This window comes from Ambystoma mexicanum, chromosome 7p, assembly GCF_040938575.1.
Source record: "Ambystoma mexicanum isolate Mex_15411 chromosome 7p, UKY_AmexF1_1, whole genome shotgun sequence".
Lineage (NCBI taxonomy): Eukaryota > Metazoa > Chordata > Amphibia > Caudata > Ambystomatidae > Ambystoma > Ambystoma mexicanum.
In genome coordinates this window covers 383,990,677-384,018,520 of record NC_090939.1, presented here as the reverse complement: position 1 = coordinate 384,018,520, position 27,844 = coordinate 383,990,677, and the positions used below count along the sequence as shown (strand labels likewise).

Genomic DNA, 27,844 nt, shown 5'->3' with positions numbered 1-27,844 from the left:
AACCTACACCATCGGCTCCACCCGTTCCTCCGGTGCTTCCGCTGGGGCCTCCCTTACCCGTGGTGCCTCCCCCAGCTCTTCCGCCTTTGCCTCCATTGTCCCCAGTGGACAAGGCAGTGCCTGACACGGCTCAGCAGGATCCTGACCTGTCAGATGACCTTCAAGGCGATCAGGACAACGAGGACCTTCCCCGCTCTATCAGAGCTTTTCATGACCGGGTACTGGACATGATGAGTTTCTTAGATGTTCCGGTGCCCGAGGCACCCGCTCCGCAGGAGGGCGTGCTTTCTGGGAAAAGCCACACTCGGGACTTTTTGTCAATAAGAAGATTGACGCGAGGTACAGGCTACATTCTTCGGAAGAGGTGGCCCTGTTGTCTTGTCCGCCTCCCTCCTCCACAGTGGTGGCTGCGGCCACTTTGCAATGCAGACCTGCAGCATCCTCTTCCACAACGGCTACTCAGGTCCTTGCTAAGGAGGACAAGCTCCTTGACTCCCTAGGGAGGAAAATCTTAGCCAACTCGGCCTTGCAGCTCAGGCAGGCCGATGCTGAGTTGATATTAGCAGGGGCTAATATGCAGATGTGGAAAGGTCTGTTGGAGTTTGAGGAGCACATCCCGGTCGAGAAGTTGTAAGACTTCAAGGGTGGCCTATCCGATGCCAGGGTCTTGGCCCAGGATCTCCTGGAGGCTGCGGCTCATCACATAGACACCTCGGCTCGGGACCTTATGCTGGGGGTTGATACCTCATGCCAGGCGTGGCTGCATGCCACTAAATTTTCAAAAGAAGTGCAGGACAAGGTGTTGGACCTTCTGTTCGATGGTAAGGAACTCTTTCATTCTACAACAGATGTAGAGCTCAACAAGACGAAGGATAGCACTCAGACAGCTAAGTCATTGTCTATCCTGGTTAAGGCTCCTTTCAAAACCCAGAGACCGTTGTCACAAAGTCAACCCTCCTCTGGTTTGAGGGGCTTCCTCGACCGCAAATCTCACAGAGTGGATACCCCTCCGGGGAATAACCGCCGTAGGCAACAACAGACGCGGTTTTTCTCCCGCTCTTCAGCCTCCTCCTTAGGTTCAGGTGGCACCTCCACTGATAAACCTATTAAATTAGGGTTTTCCAGGCTCGCACGAGACCCTGGTGGGAGGACGCATTGCGTCTCATTGGGAGGCGTGGCAGGCCATCACAGAAGACAGATGGGTCTTGTCAGTCGCTCGAGCGGGCTTCCGCTTACCTCTACCCCCTACCCCACCCTGCAACCCTCCTTTTCAGCTGTCGGGCTCGCCCTCCCTCAAAGCCGAGTTTAAGAAGCTTTTGGACCTCAGAGCTGTGGAACCTGTTCCCCTCGGGGAGTGAGGGGAGGGCTTCTACTCCCAGCTGTTTACGGTGCCCAAACCCAACCAGGCTGGCCTGCGCACCATCCTAGACCTTTCCCAGTTCAATCTTTTCCTACCCCAAGAGAAATTCAAGATGATTACGCCCTGCCAGATATGCTCCTCCTTGCAGACGGGCGACTGGTTCAGCGTTGTTGATCTTCAGGACGCGTACATGCATATCCTGATTTGGAACCCACACAGGAGATATCTCCGCTTCTGTTTGGGAGAGGAGCACTTGCAGTTTTGAGTGCTTCCTTTTGGCCTCAGCTCGGCGCCGCGTGTTTTTACGAAGATGATGTCAGTGATTGCGGCCTGTCTTCGTCTCCAGGGTATCCATGTGTATCCGTATTTGGACGACTGGCTCTTACGCAGCCCTTGTCCGCTAGCAGCAGCAGGCAATCTCCAGTCTCTCCTTCAGCTCCTGTTCCATCTTGGGCTGTCGGTGAACTGGCGGAAATCTTCCATGATGGTCTCGCAGAACCTGATTTTCCTGGGTTTTCGCTGGAACACGATTGACTGCAGAGTGTACCTAACCGGGGACAGAATGGCGGATCTGTTAGCTACGTGTCAGATGTTTGCGCAGTCGGAGAGCATGTCGGCCTGGTGGTTCCCGAGGCTTCTGGGCCTCATGGCCTTGTGCGTGCTGGCTCTTCCTCTTGCTCGTCTCAAGATGAGACTGACCCAGATGGCTCGTCGGAGTTCCTGGCGTCAGGCTGTGGACCCGGATTCCAAGCGGATAATGATTCCGGATTCCATGAGAGTGGATCTGGACTGGTGGTCATCTCTCAGCAACCTGTCGGTGGGTGCGGGGTTTCAGGACCCAGCCCCCACGGTGACGATCACGACAGACTCCTCCCTTCTGGGGTGGGGTGCGACGTTCGATCTTCTTCAGGTCTCGGACCTCTGGTCGCCTCAGGACAAGCTCCTGCACATAAATCATTTGGAGCTTCTGGCGATCTTTCTGGCGCTCAAGGCGTTCAGACCGCTCATTGCCAACAAGGTGGTCCGCATACGCACAGACAATGTGGTGTCAATGTATTACATCAATAAGCAAGGGGGAACGAAGTCTCCCCCCCTCGTGGACCTGTCTATCCAGATATGGGAGTGGGCCATGCTTCATGGTGTCTGGCTGCTTGCAGTACACATCCCGTGCCAGCTGAATGTCACAGCGGATGCCCTCAGCCGGCGGACAGTGGTCAGCTACGAGTGGGAGTTGAAGGCGGAGGTCCTTTCATGGATTTTCTCGCGTTGGGGCACACCGGAAGTGGACCTCTTTGCTACGGCGGTAAACAAGAAGCTTCCTCAGTATGCCTCCAGAGGGGGGCTGGGAGCCTCCTCTCTGGGGGATGCTCTCGAGATTCCATGGCACAACATGAGAGCTTACGCCTTCCCGCCTCTGCCTCTAGTTCACCGGGCAATTTGGAAGTTGAAGAATTCGGTGAACTGTTCCCTTCTACTCATAGCCCCGTGGTGGCCGGCCAGGTTTTGGTTCTCAGAGCTCAACACCTGTCGGTGTATCCGCCGATCAGGTTACCAGTAACTCCTGATCTTCTTCACCAAGGGGAACAGCAGCTGTGGCACCCCACCCCTCAATCACTCAGCTTGGGGGCATGGTGCCTGAGTTCAAGTCTTAAGAGCATCTGAAGGAAACCCTCGACCAGATCTCAGTACAAGAGTAAATGGCTCAGGTTCTGTCATTGGTGTTTGGAGAAGAAGTTGGATCCAAGGGTGGCCATGGTTAACACAGTGCTGTACTTCGTGTCCTCCCTAGCAGAGTCAGGGTTCATGTTCTGTCATGCAGGACTTATCTCTCAGCAGTTTCCGCTTATCTTTCTACAGACCAGTGTTCCTATTCCCTGACTAACCCAGTGATGAAGAGGCATTTTGCTGGCTTGACACGCCTCTACCCTCCGGTTCGTAATCCGTACCCGCCGTGGGACCTAAATGTGGTCCTGACGGCGCTGTGCCATAAACCCTTTGAACCAATGGCTACTGTGGACCTCAAGTACTTGTCCTGGAAAGTGTCCTTTTTGGTCGCCGTTACGTCAGCAAGGAGAGTGAGTGAGCTCCAGGCATTGTCGGTGGAGCATCCTTTCTTGGTCTTTCACAAGGACAAGGTAGTCCTTCGGACAAACCCGGCCTTTCTGACGAAGGTTGTGACCGAATTCTATCTGAATCAGTCGATTTCCCTACCCGTCTTTTTTCCGAACCCTGCCTCTGAGGCTGAGAGGGTTCTACACTGTCTTGATGTCGAAGAGCTCTTAAGTTCTACCTGGACAGGACTTCCGAGCTTAGGAGTTCTTCTCAACTTTGTGTGCCCTTCGGTAACCCTCAGGGCAAGCAGGCATCTAAGGCAACTTTTTCTCGGTGGATCGCCGCCTGCATCACAGAGTCTTTCACCGTCCAAGGGCTGAAACCTCCTAAGGGTATTCATGCACACCTGGTGCGGGGCAAGGCAGCCATGGTTGCTTTTCAGAAATATGTCCCCTGGGAGTCCATCGCTAGGGCAGCTGCTTGGGCCTCCCCATCTGCTTTCTGTAAGCATTATTGTCTCGACATGAGCTCAAGGGCTGACGCTCAGTTTGGTCAGGCTGTGCTGAAGAACCTGTTTCAGTGAGGGGTATTTCCATCCACCCGTAGTTCCTGTAAGGAGTGCTTGGGAATCTCCCATAAGTATGGCGGAAAGGGGACGGGACGTAGGAGTATTACCAGGTTACTCACCATAGTGACCACCTTACTCCTAGTCCATAGTCCCCTTTCCTCCAAACGCCCGCCCGCCGTCCCCTCTAATAAGGTTCCACTGTTATTGCTAATGGGTCTTTGACCTGGCGATAGAAAAGGACTGATGGGCGATGCATGGGGCGGAGCCAAGATGGGCGGGGTTACGGCCGCCTGCCGGGCCCCGCGCAAGAAAGAGAGGAAGGACACATTTTTGCAAAAAATGTGGATGCTTTTTACAAAGTGCTCCGGTCCCGTCTCACAGGACGGAGAGATGTCCCATAAGTATGGAGGAAAGGGGCCTATGGACTAGGAGTAAGGTGGTCACTACAGTGAGTAACCTGGTAATTTTAATCCTCATGCCTCCTCCTTCTTTCAAAGCACTCGGAAGTGAATGAAAGTGCTTTGTAAATAAATTAATACAATTTTCTGGAATTCTGCAATTTTTTTCTTTGTTCACCTGCATTGTGAATCAACATGGACAAACCACAAGGATAACATGCCATTGGTGGGTCTTTTTTAGCCCCTTCTTCAGGTGCAACAACTCCATTTCTATGATACGACTTTTGTGTACTTAATGAACTTTGAACATGCCTATACTTCCTATTTCTATTGTTTCTGAATTTTGTACTTTGAGTGCACACTGCATACTCATTTGACTCAAGGCACTACCACTACCACAGTAATGCCAGAGAGAATAAGGGCTCCCCAGATCTGCTGATCTCCTAGGTAAAGCAGGGTGGTTTCAGTCACTTTATGAGGGTTGTCAATGAGGGAATTAAACATATTGCCAGAAAAAAGAACATTACACAAAATCTGTAGTATGCCATTCTCCCATTTCCCCCAAATGTGATTTTGTGATTGTTGAAACAAGTGGTGTGCAGGGGCCAGCATTCGTCTAAGAGAATTAGTGATAGTGTTTTTGTTTAGAAAAGCACATGCAACTATGCATATGCATTTACAGCAAAGGGCATCAAGTATGTATTTATTTATTTTTATTTATTTTTTCCATTTGTTAACCGCCTAAGCGCAAGGGCATCAGGACGCTGTTGCAGACCAATTACATTCAGTGCCTAGGGGGATATATTTGGGGAAGATGGTGGGAATAGGGCAGAGTTCAGTTGAAGAGCCAGGTTTTCAAGTCTTTTCGAAAGGCTCTGTAGGATTCTTGTGCTCGGACGCCTACAGGGAGGGCGTTCCAGTAGTGTGCAGAGATTGTTGGGAAACTCACTCCGCCCCCCTTGGCTCTCTTTACTAGTGGAGTGGTGATTTTGAAGACGTGGTGTGATCTTGTAGGCCTTGTTGAATGAGTTCTTTTAATTTTCTGGTGCAGGTACTGTGAACAGTGTGACTCAGGCATTTGTGCGTGATGGCAAGATGATCCTTTCCCTGATTGGGAGCCAGTAAACTTGTTTTCTGACTGCGGAGATGTGATCTCTTTTCGGGATGCTGAGAGTAGCTCTTAAAGAGTTCTGTATTACTTGCATTTTTTGAATGTTACGTTTAGAGGTTCCCGCGAAGAGGGGGTTGCAATAGTCTTGCGCCTGTGATAGCCCTTGCAATGGTGAGACAGCTGTCAGCGGTGAGGAATTGTTTTGCTGAGTTATTAAGTTTCGCTGTGTAGGCTGCAGAGGAGGAAATGGCATTCACATGTCTGTCCAGGGTGATTGAGGCGTCAAGTTACACCCCTAGAGTTTTGATTACTTCAGAGACTTGGATTTGTATGCCATCTATCAGGAACGCTGAGTATTGCAGGTTAAGTTTCTTGAGGACGGTTGGGGACCCTACTAGGAGGATCTATGTCTTGTCATCGTTGAGGCAAAGATGGTTGGTTGCCATCCACGCCTGAATTGCGACATATACTTTGTTCAGAAACAGCGTTTCTTGGTCGTAGTCACCTGTTAGAGGTAGGAGAACGTGTGTGACGTCCGCATAGTTGGTATGAAAGATGCCAAGGTCGTCCAGGTTGTCAAAGTGGTTTTGTAAAGATGTTATGTAAGGCGGGGGAGACGCAGGAACCCAGGGAACTCTGCAGGGTATGCGGCAGGGTCGGTGCTTGCTGTGTCTGAGAAAACACTCATCGTTCTCCCTTCTAGGAAGGAGGCGATCCAACTGGTTGCTTCCAGTGAAAAGTTGGCTGCAGAGGTGAGGTGGTGACAGAGTGCGCTGTGGTTGACCAGGTCGAAGGCCGCTGACAAGTCCAAAAGGAGCAGGAGGGCGGGTTTTCCTTTGTCTTTGAAGGTATCCATTTTTATTTTCAGGTCCAATAATGTAGATTGTGTGCCATGGCCTGGTCTGAATCCTGATGGTCTCTTCCCTAGAATTGTGTTAGATTCTAGATGTTGCTGAATCTAGATGTATGCTGCCCTCTCTAGGATTTATTAGGAATGGCACTGTGGTGATGGGTCTGTAGTTGCAGGGGAGTTCTGGGTCTAGGGAGGGTTTCTTCAGGAGTGGGAGGACCCAAGATTCTTTTAGACTTGTGGGTACTGAGTTGAGGTGAAGGAGGCACTGATAAATTTCGTGACGAAAGGGGTGAGAATAGGGGCGCAGTCTTTTATGATTGTGGCGGGGCAGATGTCTCCTAGGCATCTGAAGAGTTTGAGTTCGCTAATAATGTTATTAGTTTCTTCTTCAGATATTTCTCTGTATTTAAACGGGGGGGTGATAAAGGTGCTGTGTGGGACCGGAGGGTTGCTGGTTGTGGTCATGCTTTGTTTGTGGCCGATTTTTGTAGCAGGCAAATCTTCTTCCTCCTTGCTGATTGGATGCTAGCACACCAGGTTTGGTCTTTGATGACTGAGGGGTGGGGGGTGTTGTGGGGGATTCTAACTCTCTCTAATTTTAAAAGAGTTGTTGGGATTCGGATTTGGCATCAGTTATTCTGGTATTGTAGATCTCTGCTTTTGCTGTGATGATTGCTTTTTTGTAATCGTGGGCGATTTTACTAAAGTCTTGTTTAGTGGAGTTGGAGGGGGTTTCTTTTCAGGCGGCTTCCGCTTATCTATTTTTAGACCTTAGGCCTAGAAGTGTGTCCGAGAACCAAGGGTTACGGTGGTATTTCGACTTCTGGTTCCTGGTGGTCAAGGGGGCTACTAGGTCTAGAGCCTTTGTGAGCATTCTGGTGTATAGGTCTGCCAACTGCTTTGGGTCGGAGGAGACACGTTTTTCCCTGACTCGGTGTGAGGAGTGGGGCGAGCGATTCTTTGGTGATCTTTTTGATGCTTCTAGTGCTGGTTGGTGGGAGGGGTTTGGGGGAGTTGTGGATGGGTCTCTACATGGGTAGGCTGAAGGTAAGGATATGGTGGTCAGACCAGGGTACGGGTTCGTTGGAGGTGATTTGGATTTGGTTAAGTCGGCAATCCAGTCTATGGTTCTCCCTTTGAAATGGGTAGGTGCTGTCATGCAGTAGAGGTAGCCCAGGTTAGAAAGTGTATTGGAGACCTTGAGGACGACTTATCTTTGGTGTCGTTCAGGCCAAGGTTGAGGTCACCTACGGGAACCACTCTCGAGGAGGGTTTGAGATTGATGCTGATAAGGTGGCTGAGGTCTTCCTTGAAGTTACAGGTGTTGATAGGTTGTCTGTATACTATGTGCATCGTAATTGTATCAGAGGGTGATGCTGCTATATTTACTGTGAGATGTTCACAATTCTCCATAGCCGGTGGGCTTGTGAGTCTAATGTTAATATTGTCTCTATGGATGAGGACTACTCCGCCTCCTCTGCCTTCTGGTCTGTCTGCTCTGAGGATGGCATATCCTTCAGGTATGGCATGGGATAGGGCTGGGCCTGAGGCTTGGTGTAACGAGGTTTTGGATATGGCTAACAGGTCAAGGCTCCTGTTACTTATCAGGTTGTGTATATCTAGGACATGAGCTGTTATTGATCGAGCATTAATGAGCACAGCTAGCAGTGCTGTTGCAGGTGTTGGGGTACAGTTGGGTTGGTCTGTTGAGGCTTTCGTGGGCTGCTTGCTGAGGAGATTCTTCTGGGTAGGTGCGATAGGAGGAGCCTTGGGCAGGATGTTCGCGATGCGGTGCAGATTTGGGGGTGCTGGTACCATGGTTTCAGGTGTAGCAAGGTGGTGCCTTGTTAGGTTAGGATAAGTGAGTTGGCCTGGTTGATAGTGGTCATTGCCCGCTCAGTGAGCTGTGCGGATGCGCTGTGGGAGCCAGGTTCTTAGGAGTTTATTCCTTCTATCGGTCTGCACTGGGAGGAATGGTGGGGGGGATACTTTGCAGAGGCTTAATGTGGGATACTAGATAGACCCTCACAGTATGAAAGAGCATCAGAGTGTAGTGTAATGAGCTTGCCACAACTGAATCTTTTCTAATATGAAATACCCTACACTACATGCAGTCCACATCTATGGATTACTTCCCAAGAAGGCACCCAATTTACGCCCAGGTTGTTGGTCTTTTTAGCTTTTTTGTTAAAGAAATACATAGACCAGAGATTTTGTGTAAGGGCATAGAACTGGATGAAGTTTGTTTGTGGCAACATTAGAACCTCTTTAATCCATTTAGAAACAAGACAATATCGCCACTCTTCTATAACTCCCAACCTCTTAAATGCTATAGTAAACTAAACCTGATAACTACAGTGAGGCATGTAAGTATGTGCTTAATCATTGTGAGCATAGAACAGCCAATAGCCTTTTGCTTTCAGAAAGCCACACAACCTCACAATCATGGTCTGCAAGAAAAGATAGCATTCATGTCCACAAAACACCAGATATCGCAGCCACTACATCTAAACCGTAAAATCAGATGGAATGAAGTACAGTGTCAAAAGATAATGGAACCTACAACGGGACTCGGAGGGGTAGCCATCCTTCATGCATGGGCCAGGACCAGGTTGTCATCCAATACAGCACCCAGAGCAGTCTCGAAACATAAACTAAGTTTAATATTAACTGGCACTGATCAAAGATGCTATGTTGTTCAGTGGCCTGTCTGTTGTTGTTGATAAGTGTGCCTAGCATTGCTGGCATGAACATGTGTTTCAGCATCACAGTTTCTGCTACTGTCAAGTTATATTTTGATAACCTTCAATACTATGTCTGTTTCTTTTCATAATTCATAATACAAATGTATATCTGTTGATAGAGAATATATTGTAATGCATATGAGAATTCTTTGTTACTCAGTCTCAGTGTCAAATGTTCCATCTTTTCTCTTCTTCTATAGTGTTGGACAGAGGCAGCTTGTCTGTCTTGCACGTGCATGGCTACGGAAGACAAAAATTCTAATCCTGGATGAAGCCACAGCATCCATTGACATGGAAACAGATGCGTTGGTGCAGTCCACAATCCGGAAGGAGTTTGAGGATTGCACAGTGTTGACCATAGCTCACAGGTTGCACACTGTCATGGATTCTGATAGGTATGTCCAGGTCTTACCTTTTACATTTAACCTTCAGCATCGAAATTGAGAAAACAGGAAGATTGGATTGTTTGGCATATTCACCTGGTAACAGTAGTAGAAGAGGCTGTTTACCACACATGGAAACCTTTCTTAATACTGTATGATAGGAAAAGGACTGCTATACAGTCAGAAATGTTTATTTTGTATAATAAAACAATACACATTTTACAAAATAAGTTTATGCAATCGAATTAAAATAACAACAATGACCAATAGAGATGGGAGAGCCAGGGAACTGCTGGGTAGGACCGAGCGAGCGGTTCTGGTCTGGCTTTAAGGGCCAAACATTAGCCAAGCCAGGAAAATGGCTATGCAAAACAGCAGTCCAGCGCCGGTATATTTTTTGGGATGGTGGCACAGGAAGTGGTGGCTGTGTTAGAGAAGAAGGAATGGTGATGTCCAGAAAGGGGATGGAAATGAGTGCTTGTTTTCTTTGGTGGATGGTAGCATGAGGGAAGGGGCTACAGGAGAACTAAAGGGATGTGGCGCTTTTAGGGGTGGAATTAGCGCCCGTATTTCTTGGATGGCGGTGCAGGGAAGGGGTTTTGGGGAGGTGAGGCATTGGGGGATGGCGGTCCCTCAGGAGGGTGGAGCAGGGCTAGAGGAATGGAAAGCAATGGCCTGCAGCACATCACTTCCCAGTTTGAAGCATCATACTTCAACTTCCCTGCCAGTCTACTCAACAGTTGCTGCTCAGCCCCCTCACCCCATAACAGGAAGTGCTTGGACTACCTTTCCAGAACAAGCCAGTCAGAGTCAGAGGGACAAGACTGGAAATCAGGCAGGGGCATTCCAGAACATGCCAACCGCACATCAGTGAAGCATTTTTTGTATCTTTTCTTTTTTGGATAGGCACTGAGGGAGGCAGTTGTGGTTGAACCATGCTTTGGGCAGAAGTTGACACAAAGGGAGAGGCAGGCCATAGGCCCAATTTGGACCCCGGACAACCCTGCAATAATGACCAGTGAGGCATAAAGGCAATCGTGCGCACTGTCATGATCATGACTCTGTATCCACCTCCTGCAAGTCTATTAGTTCGGAAAACAAACGAGGGAGGCTGCTGGGGACACCAGGCTTTTTTTCCCATGTACTGAGGACCCAAGATGAAGATTTCAGAGGGATCTGTCATATTTATGTCTACACTCTCAGAGAGAGTTAATATGAATATTCGCAGCTGCACTAATGAGTGTATAAGAGAAGCTGCACAATCAGTCTCCACTGCATAAAGCATTGAGAAGTGTCTGGAGAGGCAGTGCACTTTTCCCCTGACTAGTATCTCTCTGAACAAGAGATGTGCTGTATTGAGTATTGATTCTCCTCATCATTGTCCAATGTGCAAATATGCATATGCTTTTGCTGTTGCAACTAGCTTATTCTTTCTGAAACAGAACAAAAAAGCTACAATAAAACCTATATGCCTATAGATATTGCTCACCTACATACCTCAAGCATGTCCATTGTTAAAATCGTGATGCTGTTCTTGTTCTCTTTTCTGATCCTGAACGCACATGTCACTGAGATTTAGTTAATAGTTTTTAAGCATGTTTTATGGCCTGTCCAGATGATGTAACACTGTTCAACAGTCATGGCGGCAACAATACAGTGCTCTGTTAAGTATTATCCCAATGACTCCTTAGCCTTCGCTCTCTCCTTCACACCCCTATTACCAGCTTTGACCACCATTTCCCATCTCATCTTGGTTTAGTGTTCTAGTTACAGCACATGATGTTTCTAAAATAAATGTTCTTTGTATGGTGCCTAATGTCACTTTGGGGTTAGTTCTTGACTGTACTAAATAAAAAAATGATTCTATTGAAAAAATGTTTAGGATTGCAACTGCACTGCATGAGTGTTGTATAGATTCTTACAGTGCTTCATCACATGCCCAGAACCTTTTGCAATAAGAAAGCTACATCAGATGTAAGCAAAAAGCTCACATTGTGAAATGGATTTTCAAGACACCGTGTCATATTGGATTGGTTTCTAATTGCACAAGTGTCAGCAAGAAAGCAAGTCTTGAGCATTGAACGTCCGTTGAGAGGTATACATCATTCCCAGTATGTACTTCACACTGGTATAGATTTCTCTCAGATATATATGATCATTGCATTGCATTATCTTCAAAGTATGTATTACAGTGCTATCTATGTTACAATAAAGAACAGAATGATGTGGCAGATATCCACATTTTGTTATACTTGGCCTGAATTTAAGTGCAGGGTTTCTTCAGGCCAAAGGTGCAAAGTAAAGAATGAGACCACAGATTATTTTCATGGAAGCACTCTTATACAGCCCGTTTGTTATGATCCCCAAAGATGCCCAACAGCCATACTGTGAATTTTCCTCCTCTGTGCAGCTTGTTTGTGTTTGAACCTTCCATTGCCATAGCCCACCGCTTTCCCTTTGAGAAAAACAAAAGGTAATTTATGAATTTAGCCACTAGATAGAAGACTATCGAAACCACCCGGGTTTTGACAGTTATAAAGCTGCAAAACTTTGTGTAATTTGCATCTGCAGAGAGGCACTGGCCATTCGGGTTGCTAGGGATGCAAGCTGAATCTGCAAACAGCCACTGGTGCCTTTCCTGCAGGTCTCCCTTTTTTTATTTTTCACCACGGGCCCCAAGCCCTCTTCAAGGATTCTTGTTTCCTTGGCTTAGCCCCCTTCCCACCACTTAAGCTTCCTCCCCCACCTTATTCTTCCTATCCCCTTTGCTCTATCCGCCACCATGACACTTCTCCACACCAGAACACAGCATGGCCATGGACATAGAAAAGGGAATTGGCACAAACTCCCACCACTGTTTCTAGTTTTATTTATAATTCTGCTGAGTTAAATAGGTATATGCACCAAGACCATTTACCTTAAATGAAAAGGTGGATATTAACAACCTGGATTTTTGCAGATGTGCTAAAAGCATTAAGGGCCGTATAGGGAGCGTTGCCAGCCAATAATGGCCCGAAAACCTTGCTGAGGTCAGGCCTGTCAGCTCGGGTCTGTCCGATTAGGCATGCAAACTATTACGGCCTCCCCCATTGCGGCCATTAATGGTTTAGTAACATTCTCTTACTAAGATATGTATTTTGCCAATTAATCCAGGATAGGAGAACTGGTTCATGAAAACAGGCAAATTATCTTGTGGTGAAGTAGCTTTATCCTCACCTTGGGTCTTCTCTCTCTATTCTGTTGGCTTGGCAGATCTTCTCTGGTGTAATCGAGGAGTGAACGGGTACAGGTGAGCCCGCCTAGATGCCACTGTACCACCTGAAAGAACAGCAAGCCAAGGGGGCTTCCAGAGAAGCATCCTCTAGAAGAGGGAACAGGTTGAGGGATCAAAAATCCCTCTGATGGTTTGTAAGGAGATGCAATAACAATGCAGATGGTGAGCAGCGGGATCCAGGCAGTGAGGAAGGTAGGAGACAAGCAAGGTTCTGGAAGCGGTTGCCAGGAAGGTTAAACCAAGGGAAAGGCAGCAGAGTCTTTCAAAGGGAGGAAGAAAAACAAAGCAGGAAAACTGCGCAGGGAACAAGGAGCAAGACATGATATCACTTACGGATCGGAGCGGGAAGGAATCCAGCATTGAGTATCATAGGAGCTGATTTGCAACACAGAGCAGCGTTGTGGAAAACCTGTGTAGCCGTTGAGCATGGAGGCAGCCGACCGCCATCTTGGAAAAGACCAGATCATGCAGTATACTTACAGCACCGCCTAACGGCACCAAAAGGAGTCGACGTGTCCATCTTCAAAGTTGTCACACGGACCACTGGGGCACATTGGTGACATTGATCTTCAGATCTTTTTATCCATGGTTACTATTTCAAGCCCTTGGACCTGGAACAAAACAATGTCTTCAGATCATATAGTTATGTCTACTTTGGGCCTTTCTCAATAGAGGAATATGAATACTAGACTCCATAGCGCTCCTCCATATTTGGCCAAATAATTATACTATGGAGGTACTGTCATTGCTGAGGGACCAACAGGCAACTTTGACTCTTAAGATTCAAGTTTAAAGGGGATTATTTTGAAAAGTAAAAATAGGCCTAGGACCTAAGATAGGCTAATTATGGTAGAAGAAAATAAACAAAAACACAAAGTGGGTAATTCCAACCAATTCCAAGAGTTCATGACTTGTTTCCCTTTTTTTCACCATTTTGTAAATTTTATTTCGATTATGTGTCATGTTGAAATACAATTATTTTGGGTACTAATATTGACCATATCTATAACTTTATTATCTGGATTGTGCTTAACTGTTGGGTAAATCTTCTATTGAAAAATCTGAGGGGACCTATTGTATCTATTGTTTCTTTGTAATTATTAGTTTATCATTTGATGAAAATGTAAGAACTATGTTGGATCTATACTTTAGAAGTGTATTTTGCAGTATGTAAGCACATGTTTCAAACCTTGAAAAATGACCAGTGGTCAAAACACATGTCAGCTGGGCACATCCTTTAAAAAATGACATAACACAAATTGGAGAGTGTGTACTTGAAGTATATTCTGATATTGTAATAGGACAAGCGCAATACTCTGGGAGGCAAATATTTCTCACTTTATATTTCTAAGAGATAGGGGCAAAATCTCTACAACCCAAAGTCTGCAGCTATCCTACTATATCTCATATTAAAAATGTTAGACTAGTTCAAAACTAAGCGCACATTGATTCTAGGTTAACCCCATACATTGAATCCTAATTCTATGAGGAGTTTCCCTGCCTCAAGACAACAAAATAATAGATCAGTCTTTTTCAGGATGTCCAAAATAAATGTTTTCAGTCCTGTTTCCAGAAAACCTACTCTGACCCTCACACTTAATCTATCAAAACCATCTTTGGGGAAAATAAACTATACTTGGATGTGTTCCTACAGCCGTATGGCGGCTATTACACCTGTTGTTCTTAGAGTAGATGTTATTTGCCAGGGTGACACTCCCCTTCAATGGTCTTTCCCACTTGTCGTTAGGGCTTCGGAGCCCAGTATGCCAGGGGGACACTCCCCTTCCCTGGTCTTTCCCACTTGTCGTCAGGGCTTCAGAGCCCGCTATGCCAGGGGGACACTCCCCTTCCCTGGTCTTTCCCACTTGTCGTCAGGGCTTCAGAGCCCGCTATGCCAGGGGGACACTCCCCTTCCCTTGTCTTTCCTTATTTCTTTCTGTTTGCCCTGGATCTCTTTCCTTTTGTGTTGGTCACTTGGTAGGCTTTTCTGGCCAAGTGCACAAAGTAATTGTCCATGGGCAAGTCTTTTACCCAAGCTGAATCTATTATATGCATAGATTCTTCAGGGTGTCTTGGGTAGCCCACAGTCTTGTTATACATAAACAATTGTGCCCCTCATATATTCCATATCTCTGTTCAAAAGACTCACTGGAATGGGGAAAAGTGAGAATAATAATGCCTTACTAAGTAGAGCCCCTTTTCCCCTTTTTAGTACTAATATCCCCTTAGCACCAGATGAGGAGGAGTCAGGATATTTTATGTCCCCGCGTGTTTCTTTCTTTCAATTTCCTTTTATTAGTGTACTTGAGAGTATTCCTTTCACACACCAAACGGCTTTAGGAAAACTAAGCAGACTTAAGTAAATCAAAGCAATGTGTCTGCTACCTGCTCCAATACTCAGGGTTTCCCAGACTGCTCTCTCAGTGCAGTCCACGGCTCTGCCCGTGCAGACCTGCACGCATGCAGCGCGGGACCTCCTGGGGTCTCCCCTGCCCCCTCTGTGTCCCGATGTCTCTCTCTCTCTCTCTTCTGAATTGGGGCAAGGTGTCCTGCCGCTCTGTACCTGCGCTTGCACCACGTATCAGAAGTGTTGTTCCTCAGTCCCTCTCTCGACTGCCTTTGTTGTTTTCTTGGTGCCACCAGCCTGGGCTGATAACTCACTGCCTCGTCCTGTGGGCTGCACTCCCTGCTCTGCGGTCTCGAGAAAGCGGTCTCCACGAGGCTCCGTTGTCTCGCCTCACATCGATAGGAACCTGACATAGGTCACTCTAACACTGCCTTAGTGCCGCAGCTGCCTTGAGATTCCAGCTCCTCACATTGGTCCGGAGGTCCGTTTGTTCACACCAGCTTCTCCGCTTCCCTCCGTCCCTCACAACGTGCTTACTGTTGTTGCTACACCCCAGGCTCTGTCTACGTCTGCTACTGCTACTACCGCCACCAATCCCCCACGGCTACAGTCCCTCGTCCTTTTTGTTTTTGGACTTTTTAAGGAAGATAAAAGATGGACTAAGATTTTGTGTCCCAATTTCCACTCCTTTTCCCTCTAGATACAGCCTCCTCGTCCCAGTGATTTTAGATGAGGTATGTGTTTTATAGTCCACATATACCCATATGGTATATGTGGATTTGACTGATAAGATGTGGTGGGATTTTGCCTTATTTTTCAGGGGTTTGTTGTGGGAATTCCGTTCCTTCTTATGAATTCTGGGACGAGATCTCCTGATTCGTCACACCACCCTGTCTGGATTTTCACTCTGTCACCTAATATAACCCCCACTCAAACATGTTAAATTACATCTTCTATGTGGGCAGAGCTTCGCTACTGCTCTGCCACTGTTCTTCTTTTCTCCACAGACCGAGCCTTTTTTAGGCTTACCACCATCTTTGATTCTTATAGCACATATGCGTGGTGGAGGATTACTGTAGTAGAGTTGGATGTCCCTTAAGTTCTTCTTGTCTCCCCCCTAGTGGCCGACAAACAGTAAATAAGATAGTTGCCTCTTTACTCTTACTGTTTGTAGAACGTTCCATACCATGGAGCCCCAAAGCCAGTTCCTTGATCTTGCTAATAGTTAACTCACTCTACTTGGTACTCTCATATCAGATTCAATGGGTTGGACCCCTGACTAAGGGAGGGCGATGAATGCTGCTGGTACCTTCAAAGTGCGATGTCCCTTTTAAAGGGACTTTGTAACAGATTCACCCTTGGTGACTAGCCCCTGCCATGCACCCAGGGTCTGGTGGGGTGAACCAGAGCATCCTCCCTATGCTGCCTTGTGTCTTGTCTCACTTAGTGGGTGCCTTCACCCAGCTCCATATGGGCACATCAACCTTCAACAGATGGTCCAGGCGAGGACTTTGTCACAGGATGTAACTGGTCAATGTGTGTCCAGCTAAAGGTGAGGCAGTAACTAGCCAACCTCAACAGCGCACAATCTGCAGATAGAATATTAATTTTTCATGATGCATTTAATGTAGGAAATATTAGCCAGGGTTGTATACCTAATCAGCCAAGGTGTAGAATGTGGGCCTTGAGATAAGGTGCAGACCCTTAGACTGAAAAGTAAAAGGAAAATGTTAATTAATATCTACAACTCTGTCTGATATGTTTGTTTTTGCCATACTCCTGTCGGAAGATGTGTTAAGATCTGAAAGCTAAATGAGCACCAGAGACAATATCTCCAGAAGTTGTTTCGAGGACCCCAATTTGGTTATAAGAGTCCACCTTTTCCGTTGTAATCAGAGCCCACTTTCCCTCAATGGCATGAAGCTTATAACTCAAGCAATGTATCCCAATGGAGAAGACCCTGAAACCTAAGTCAAGGAATCTTAAATAGGGGTCAGAAGAACAGGGTCTGAGCCAAAAGATTAGCAACAAGAACAGCAGTGCAAAGTAAGGAAACCTGTTGGGTAGCAGTGTTCTATGCAAACAACCTGCTCTTATAATTCAAAGCATACAAGATGACAGACATGCGAGGAACATGATCTGGCCTTACGGTCATTCTGGCTTTTTGGCAGCAAAATATGTCTGGCATGTCATTCTTCCATGTGCCTAGCAGTAATGGGTCCAAACATGTGGCCACAGATGCCAACTCGCAAAATACCACAGATGCCTCCATGGATTTAGGGTGTAGCAAGTATGATCCCAATTCATGCAAAGCCAATAGTAAGGAGCCACCACGGTGCTTCTCTGTGACAGTATGCCACACCAATGCAAAGGACCCTTCTGCCAGAGAAATTAAGAAAAGCAATTCATTTGGGAGATTAAGATATTTACCTCATACTCGTACTGTCCTCGAACATTAAATGGCGACTGTTTGGTAAATATTCTAGTATGAAAGGAATGTATTTTTTATACAATATGCATGAAAAACCTTATGTAATTTTCCGGATTTTTGCATGCATAAACTTGCAGGAACTGGATTAATAATTTCCGAGATTATACATATTAGCAAAATTGTAAGTAGTATTTTGCGGGATTTTGGAGTATGTAAATGTTGAATGGACACATAGTGAGTCGGCGGCACAGCACGTCAGAAAACTCTAAAGAAAAAAAACATCTTGATGCTTGACATTTTCACAAAGGCCCAGAAGCCGGTGTTGGATCCAGAGCCCAATGTGATTCTTGAAGTCAACAAAGGGGCACCTCTTCAGCCCAAAACTGCTCGACTGATGGCTTAGTTCTGGCCCCAGCCGTGGAGACTGCTCCCTTCCAGTGCCATTCGTCTTAGCCTTTGGGCATCAAAGGCATGGCCCTGGCTTCCATGGCTTCACCGATGGTGCCTGTCAGTCCTGGCAACTCACTTCACTAAACCCAGTTTCAAGGTGTCAATTGATATCAAAGCTGGGTCCGATTATTTTTCATTTTCAAAACTTTTATTGCAATATGAAGCAGTACAAGTACAACAACAGATATTATTATGGGGCAAGGGAAGAAAGGGTGGCATTTCAAGCAGGCAATAGCGTAACAAAAACAATGAGGCTGTTGAAGTAAAGGGTTTCCCCTACTCCAGGTCCGTTGCTGACCCCCCAAGAGTCATACATGCCTCAATGAGAGGTATGTTTGACTGGGGCACTGTGCTTATTCACCCGCGATACAAAGAAACACTCTCAATCTGGCTATAGGATATATGGCCCTCATTCTGAATTTGGCTGTGCTAGAAAAAAAGTGGTGGTAATTCTGTCACCAACATTTTTCATGCATCAACAATTTACAATTATTGGCGGAATTACCTAGTGGCAATTCAGTCTGTTTTTGGAGGAAAAGTGGAGGATTTAACGTAAATCCTTCACTTTACCACCAAAAATCGGTGGAATTGCCACTCGGAAATGTTGGCGGTTGGTAACTCTGCCAACATGTTTTATTTTTTCCCACACCGCCAAATTCAAAATAAATGCCCTATGTCCTCTAGCCAGATTGAGGACCTCATTCTAAGTGTGGCGGTCTGGAAATAAGGGTGCCGGTTGCACCGTACCAGCCCCCTTTCCGGACTGCCACACTCCAAATATGCCTTCCGGGGCCTTTGCGTGCGGCAGGTCTGACCTGGATGGCAGTGTTTTCACAGAAGCACTGTTAACAACTGTGCCCATGCTTGCGTGAACCCATTCCCATGGAGTCCTTTTGGACTCCGTAGGAATGGGGACTCCTTGAATCTGCTGCCTGATGTCCCGGACCGCCGGGACTCGTAATGTTACGGTGGCACTGGGATATCAGGTGCCGGATTCGGTTGTCCTCGTAACAAGGCCCTATGAGTGGCTCTTTGTATCGTGGGTGAATAAGCAGAGTGCCCCAGTTCTGGAGGAAAAGTTAAAGATTTACCTCCAGTATCAAGCTGGAGGTAAATCCTTCACTTTTCTTCCAGAAATGGGCGGAATTGCCACTTAGACATTGGTAACTCTGGCAAAAATCCCCAATGGAGTCATACATGGGCGCTAACACCACCTTACCACCACTTGTAATCCTGTGGTAAACCCACTGGACCAAGGAACTTGGAATGAGGCCCATAGTGTAAATGTGAAAAGCGGTTTGTAGGTGGTGGCCCAGGTCTTTGATGCACATGGTGATCCTTTCTTTTACTAGTTTGAGCCCTTGGACTCTAGTAATGTGGAAAACATCCATGAGGGGTTCTATGGTCAGATCAGGACCATATTATGTTGGGCTCTAATTTAAGGGATTGTACAGGGTAGAATACCTCTTTGATGTTGGATTTCATGTTGGCCACAGTTTATGGAAATCTCATATATCTCTGTGGAAGACCACATCCAACAGTGCAGAAACCTTTGTGTTGACTGTGTCCTCGATGCCCGTGCTCTAGTTTGACCTCATTGACACACTCAAGCAGATTCCACTGAGGAAGACCCTCTTTGACCTGGCAGTTGCTGTCCTCATCATGGCCATGTGGATAAAAGTTTCTTCCACTCTGGCGCTGGACCATGACCTTACCAAGAAGTATGACTCAGCAGGCCCTGATCTGTTTTTAATTTTTTTCACTGAAGCAAAACTGAAAGTTGATGGCTGGAAGGTTTTGCATAAACCATATCAACTGAAATTGCTCATCAGTGAGGTGTGAGACTGAAGCATGTCTGGGGTTGCTTGTATTCTCATGCAGGGAGGGATGTGACCTAGCAGTTCAGACTGGACTGTGTAGGGCGTGGGGGGGTGGGCGGCAAACCTTATTTTCATATGGTCATTCCCCTTATGTAATAAAATGGCAAGCAGAAAATGATGGTCTGGGAGGTTGCCCAGAGTAATGCCAGTGGTTATTATAAATTAGAGCTCTTCCACCCATAAACCTTCAGTTTTGCTAATGACACCCTGAGTGGGAAAGGTATGCCAACAGTTGGTTCCGGACCTGCTGTAGTTAGAGACCCAAGCTACACCTCACTGGCCTGCCGCTTTTCTGGTGGGACCAAGCATATTTTCCAACTGGTCTTTTCTAGGATTGTACTGAACTTCAGCCTTGAGTACGTATTCAGCAGAATTTTGGCTAAAGAAAGATTATTCATCTTCAGCTGAATAGTATTTTACTATTTGGGTCCTGTTGAGTACCTTGCCTTCACATTTAAGTGAAATTCTACAACTCTGACAAGCAACTATGGCATGCAGATTGCCAAAGGGAATATAATTAAGCATTGGGTGACGAATCCCAGGGTGTCGTCACTGCTTCCGTAGGGGGGCCCCTTCCCATGAGGCCAGGGAGGTGAGGCCACTACCCGATACTCCCCTTGGGGGTGGTACTCAGTAGGTGGATCTCACGGGAGGGGAAACTGCCTATGGGACCAGTGACGACAATTGTGGGAGAATGTGGTATCCACCTTGTACCCCCACCTCCCCTTCACCCCCACTCTCCCCACCCCCTACCCTCCTATCCTACATACTTCTGTAGTATGCAAGAAGTACAAGGATTGAGACAAGGAAGAATAGGGAAGAGTGTAATTTATTTATTTAGCATTTTACTTATAGTAAGTGCTTGTTACAATTCTTAGGTACAGGAACACGCAATAGCAATACAGCGTTATGGTGTTAGGTAAAAGCCAACACTAACATGCCTCACCGCCTGTTGCAGGGGACTACATCAGGCATGCATACATCATAGGACAGAATAGGTACAAGTATACAGACTGGCAAAGCCACACCTCATGTTACGGGGGGGCTACTTCATGCATGCACACATCCTCAGACAAAGTAGGTGTAAGAGTACAGTCTGGTAGATCCTCACCTCATGTTACAGGGCCTACATCAGGCAGCAGACATCATAGGATGGAATAGGTACAAGTATGCAGACTAGCAAAGCCACACCTTATTTTACGGGGGCTACATCAGGCATGCAGACATCATAGGACAAAATAGGTGTAAGTGTACAGTCTGGTAGATCCTAACCTCATTATACGGAGGGCTACATCAGGCAGCAGACATCATAGGATGGAATAGGTACAAGTATGCAGACTAGCAAAGCCACACCTTATGTTACGGGGGCTACATAAGGCAGCAGACCTTATAGGACAGAAATAGAGCATTGCAGAGATGCTCAATGAGCAGGTTTAAGTCACTTCTAACTTCCACATTTTAGCGCAATGCACACTACACTTGAGGACGATTAATGCAGTTTTAAACTACTCCTAGATTCGAATCTCAATAGAGCACTAAAGTACAGCACAAATCGGGAAGGTGCAGGTTAAAAAAGTACATTTAAGATGAGTCAGGAGCCAGTTAGTGATAATGCGACGTAGAAAATTGGAGCCATGCAGGCATAAGTGGGCAGGGCAGATAAGGTGGTATAAGCATAAGTACAACATGATGATGTGCTAAATTTGATACCATTACAACGTGAAACACTGGTCGAGAGAGAGTAGTGTCCCACCTCATAGAGCGAGGGGCTACTTCATATATGCAGGTAAGCAGGAAACACCATCGGTATGGGTGCACCCTCTGGTGATGTTAGCCCAGTTACATTACGTTAGGCGTAGATGTGGCGTATGGGTAAAAGGCATAAACACAAAAGGTGGTCAAATGACAAATAGGCTCCTGGCTGAAGGTGATATCGCGGGAATGGTGGCAATTGAGAGGCTGAGGTCAGGCAAGCACAACTTGCCATTGGAGATGCGAGATGAAGAAAAGTTAATGCAGTTTGGATGCCCAGACGACACAAAGAAACTTGGGGAACAATAGTAATATAGTAGATCCTATACAATTAAGGGCACACACAGGCTAAGAAAGGCTAAGCTGGGTGCCTGTCTAGGCAGGGTGGCAATTACAGTGCAGGGCAGGTAATGTGTTCGAGCAGTCACAGAGAAAAAGATTAAAGGCATTGCATCAAGAAGTTTCACATTGACAGTGGTAAAGTGTGTGATGTAAAGAAAGCATATAATCATCACAGGTTCATAAGCTTCATTCACAAGCAGGGACATCATGGGCATACTTGGAATAGCAGAGCAACAAGCACATTGAGTCTGTGGGTAAAGATAAAGTAGCGTTGTGCCGTTCATGAAGACCGACACTGTCAGGTCGCAGGCTGCGTCAGCATAACAGTGCAAACGAAATAGGGATCATAAAGGAGGGAAGCAGTTCAGTATCGACAAGAAGGAGGAGACTTACTTAGGTCACAGGAGTTGGTTGGAAGCAACCAGGGGGTAACAACATTAGGTCTGTATGCCCTCCATTGCCAGACAGAACCAGACAGCGAACACTGGCCTTAAAAGTGGACCTTGTAAGGCAATGACAATGAAGATCTAAAGCAAGAAAACGTGACGAGGAAGTGGTGCAGAGCTGCGCGGATCACTCAGAGGAATCGATCTGAACAGTCTAGTCTTCAGTCAAAGAGCTTACTGGTTACTAGCATTAAAACTGACCACAGACTCACCCTATTGTCAGATGCTCCGGAGAGGAACTGCAAGAGGGGCTGAGGCTCGCAGAGGAGGCTGGCAGGAGCAGACCCAGGCATGGAGGCGCTGAAGAGGCAGTCTCCATAGGAACCGCTAACCAAACCAAGAGGCTGGCTGTAGGAAGTGCAACCAGCGCAGCTTGATAGGAACTCATGGTCCAGCAAAGAGGGAGATGCCAAATGGGCCTGAAGCCGAGAGACGCTGCAGCAAGGCTACAAGAGTTGCAGAGTACTGGTGAAGCAGAGAAGAACTTGGGGAAGCCCACAACCAAACGTAGGGCTGCAGCCAAGACCCTGGAGAAAACTGTGTTGCTGAGCCTGTGGTTGGGGGTCTCCAGAGGCTGAAGAAAACCCTGAAAAGCATAATGAATGAACAGTGGGGGAAGAAGACAGCCTCTGCGCGATCCTAAGAGACAGTTTTCCAAGATATAGTAACAAGGGAAACAGGGTTTGGGAACCTTCTGAGAGAAGGACATATCAAGTGATAAGAAGGCATAATCTTCTTTGTGGCAGTACTTGGAGGGAAGGTGACCCAGGACTGTCACATAAGAAAAACCATAAAGAGAGCTGTGAGAGCAATCTATTTGAAGACAGTACACGGCAGGGGAGTAAACTAAGTCTGTATGTGACATAAAGCGACCATAAAGAGAACTGTGAGAATAATACAGAGGAACACCGAGCTTGGCAGACGAAGGAACCAAGTCTGTGATTGAAACTAGAAGACCTGAGGGAGAAGAAACCAGGTCTGCCAACCAGGGTCAAGGACCCACCAGAGTTTGGAGAAGCATCCAAGCTCATCTTCTTCGTCGCAATACCTGGTTGAAGGAAACCAGGTCTGCCAACCATGGTCAGGGACCCACCAGAGTTTGGAAAAGCATCCAAGCTCCTCTTCTTCGGCACAATACCTGGCAGGTGGAAACCAGGTCTGCAACCAGGTCCAGGGACCCACCAGAGTTTGCAGAAGCATCCAAGCTGCTCTTCTGCATCGCAATACCTGGTAAGAGGAAACAAGGTCTTCCATCCTGGGTCAAGAACTCACCACAGCTTCGAGGTACATCCAAGCCACTCCTTTTCATTGCAGTACCTGGTAAGAGGAAACCAGACCTGGCAACCAGGGTCAGGAACCCACCACAGCTTGCAGGAGCCTCCAAGCCATTCTTCTTCGTTGCGGGACTTGGGAATTGGAAGCCAGGTATGTCAACCAGAGTGAGAGACCCACCACAGTTTGGAGACATATCCAAACTCCTCTTTGTTACAGTGCCTGCTGAAAAAGAACCAGGCCTGCTAATCCAGGGTTGGGGACCCCAGAGAAGAAGTCTGATAAGGGACAATTGGGGAACTGAGATATTTCACCATCAATTGTTGAAATGTGTTACAAGTAAAAAGAAGGCTGGGGAAGGGAAACATCCCCAGCAGTTGCCAAACTATACCAGAGACCGAAGGAAGGCTTGGGAAGGGAGACCTTGCCCCACTACTTAAGGAACTGATAAACCCAGAACTGTCTTTTTGTCCAGGGGAAGATAGTCATTCCTCTGGGCTAGGAAGATCTCTTTTTTATTTATTTTAACTTAGAGTGTGAGGGACAGGGCGGGACAGGGCGAGGATTCTGACATTGGGCATTGAGACTTTTACTTTTCACATCCTGACAGTGACATAAGTTATAACCACCATGACCCCTCTGTGTTAGTCTTACTTTTACACCCTTACAATTGTCTAAATATAAGCGTGTGGGCATATGTTTGTGTTTCCGAGAGAAGAAGTGGTGAGTAGGTTTGAGAGGTGAGTGGGGGCATGGCCAGCAGCCATGCATTAAAGTCGCATCTCCAGTGAGCTCCCGCTTGATCTGCGATTGATATGTCTAGTTGGAATGACAAGACAGATCAGAAACCTGATTCTGCAGCAGGAAACTGTGGCGCAGTGATACTCCAGGGAGGAAATATGATTTTGATATCAGAAGCATTGGGGATAAAATTTATAAGGTTTATCATTAGATGAGGACCAAGAAAGCATCAAAAGGCAAGGGAAAAAATGATCGATTTGAAAGTATGCAGTCGCAAGGCAAAGAGGGAAGCTTGTTTAGCCTCAAGCATAGAGCTTTGTCTTTGAACAGGCTGCCTCTGAATAGAGACGAGAAAGAGGAAAGTCACATGAGTTGGGGACAGGATATGTTGGACGAGGATAGAGAAAACTTCTGTGGGGAGAAAGGGGCTAGTGCATGTGGTCCTGAAGGGTGTTCTCCTAAGGAAAGAGAAGTAAGATGGTCAGATCTAGACCTACCTAGGTCTAAGGCGTCAGAGTCACTGGCGCAGCTAGATCGACCTAAAGGGCGATCCCATAGTGAGAGGGGGACTCGCCACCTTATGTGAGTAGATTAAGGTCATTACAGGAAAGAAGACAGTGTGGAACCATTGTCCCTGCTATGGACAGGCAGACAATGGGGGATGAATGCGAGTTCGGAATTTCGCAATTTCCATTGACAGAGAAAGGAGGGGTCAGACCGCAGTATATACCACGGCCTCAGATGGATAAGGACAATTTAAGGTGTAAACGCCCAAGTTTAACGTCGGGTGCCAGAAAATGGATCTATGCATTAGAAAAAATGACAGGAGGAAACACGTTAGCTATAGAGGACGTTATGGGTCTTCTAGCAGCTATACTTGGGGGAAAGAGCAGGATACGCAGGCGTCACTGCTCAGAACACTGCTCATGACGGAGCACCGTTCAATAATTGTAGAGCGGCGGTCTGGAAATCTTTTCGAGTACAGTATCCAGACACGTCAGATCTGGGGGCTATGGTACAAAAGATGCAGGAAGAAGAGGATATGTTGACTTATATTCAGAATTTCCAGGAGAAATAGATCTTGGAAACGTGCGAGCTGTGGGGGAAATCTATACCTGTATTCTATCATATATTATGTCACGGATTGCCAGAAAATGTACGGAGACAGACCTAGGAGAAGTACAAGGGAAGATGATCATGACTTGAATGATTATCTAGACAGCACAGCACATTTGGGAAATAACATGTGGTATCAGCATATGAAAGAGGTAGGCAAGACAACCTCAAAGGAGGAATGCTATGTATGTATGTGCACTCCTGCCTTATAGTATGGGGAAGTCTAAGATATGTGTAGCCATTTAAATAGATCTTCAGGCATCACATTGTCTATCTCACATTGCACTTTGCCGAACAAGAGGTCAATTCAAGGGCCGAACAGTTTATTTAGCATGGGCAACTGAATGGACAGACCTGGATGAAGATGACTATGTACAAGACACAAAGACAAGAGCAAGAGCCCACACAAAGAATCATGTGATAAAATATAAACAGCCTGGAGTGAAATGGGCTGGAATTCGATGGGAAATAAACAAAAGACTTCAGAGTCCAGGAAAATCATCAGAAGACATTCGAAGCTGGAAAAACAGAGGTCAGTTGCAGATTTGGGGATCAGTGCTTTCTCCAGATGGATGGGAAGAAGGAGTAGTCTTCTGCAGAGCATGGGTAGTGATTGGATGCTACAAACCGACCATTGACATTGTAGAGAATGGATGCAAGACCCTATGGCAAAGATTTGCTAAACTACTGACAAAGGTCGAAGATAAAGGAGGGCCCCTGCAAATAGTGCCTTTGGATAGTGCAAAGTTGTGCTTCAGAAATAATGGCACAAGAAAACCTGGAGAAAACCAGACTGTGGTGGAATCTTTGATGTACCAGGAATGTGCATTGGAACAACAGTGATAATGGATCACTACTGGGCTTGTGGATCCAGCGCTTATATGAAGCTGACCAAGGATTCCGGAGCACTGTGTTCTGTAGTGAATGTTCATGTTCCAGCATTGGTGATTCCCAAGAGTGACCTGAACATTGGCAAGTTTCCAAAAGCAGATGCTCACTTGAGGAAGAAGAGATCTGTTGACCTTCTGAATTGAATGAAAAGAGAGAACTATTTCTTTTTCGGTAACCAATAAGAGTGCACTCATGATACTGTACATGAGCATGCCCGCCTGTCAAACTCACAGCTCAAATTACAGGCACACTTGCCTCAAACGATGCCGAAGGCACCAATTGCCCAATCCCAGTCACCCCTCTCATTAGTCATGCCTGACCCGGTTAATTACAGGCTAACCAGCAACACCTTATACCATGCCTACAAGCACTTGGTAGCCAGACCCATTGGCAGCACACACTAGCGCCTCACCGTTCCTATGACCACCACCAATCCTTTCCATGGTGCATCCCTTCCCTCAACCTAATACATTTTCCTTTCAGAAACGGCTATCCAGCCCACTGGCACCTTACTGGGTAGGACCAGTTCACCATTCTTGAAGCTCATGAAAAAACTCAATTGGGTAAGACTTTGGAACTTTCTTCTCTCAGGCGCAATTGCAAACTTCTGTAGCCCTCCCCTAACTAACTAGCAACTCTTCTTTTTCTCCTCTTCTCCCTTGGTACTTTGTCTCCTATTCTACTATAAATCATATTGCAAATTGACTTTTTGATCTATAACCAACTGATATGTTACGTTGTCTAATTGCTACACTGTGTCACTATCACTTACCATCACCAAACATGGTAAATCACCTCTCCTGGGTGTCACAACATGCTTTGTTTGAAATTCGCATTGGTTTTACTTCAACTGGTTTTGTTTTACTCCTTTCAATTTATACAAAAATGTATGGAAAATGATATTATCAAATTGATCTTGAATATCACCACACTGGGTACACCGTATCACTACCACACCAACTCACAAAATCACAGCCTTGAAAAAGACTAAGGTTGAAACGCGCGTCGGCTGTGTAAAGTGTCAATATGCTAAAACTGGCACCTCTACGTCTAAGATTGTATTTCATTAGTGCTGAATAACTAAAGAAATAAAACTAACCACTTGTCTGACACGAAACAAACCTGACTCATCCATTACCTGACAAAGCTGCCATACTAACAAATACCGGACTATCCAATCCCACCAGCGCCTACAGGTCCACAGTTTGTCAAACCCCACTATTTCTCAGCCAAGTCAATAGAAGCTTTTGATTCTATTCCATATGAGCACAGAATGTTCAGTCAGACGTCATCAATATTCACAATAATCTTCATGCCAAGGATCCAGACTGCAGCGAATACCAAGTGATTACAGATAACCAGATGGGAACTTCTGCAGACGATCAATACGACTATCAAGGGATTTAATGCAATCAAGGAAGACCTGAGAGCCA

General features: G+C 46.4%; 1 protein-coding gene across 2 annotated transcripts in view; it reads left to right on the top strand.

The window, feature by feature from the left end:
• Positions 1–27,844, top strand: part of LOC138526081 (multidrug resistance-associated protein 1-like) — a 1,621,759-nt gene that overhangs the window by 1,570,764 nt on the left and 23,151 nt on the right. For both annotated transcript variants that reach the window (XM_069636425.1, XM_069636424.1), the window contains one exon: positions 9,287–9,481. In XM_069636425.1, coding sequence (XP_069492526.1) covers positions 9,287–9,481 — 195 coding nt within the window. The remainder of the gene's footprint in view (positions 1–9,286; positions 9,482–27,844) is intronic.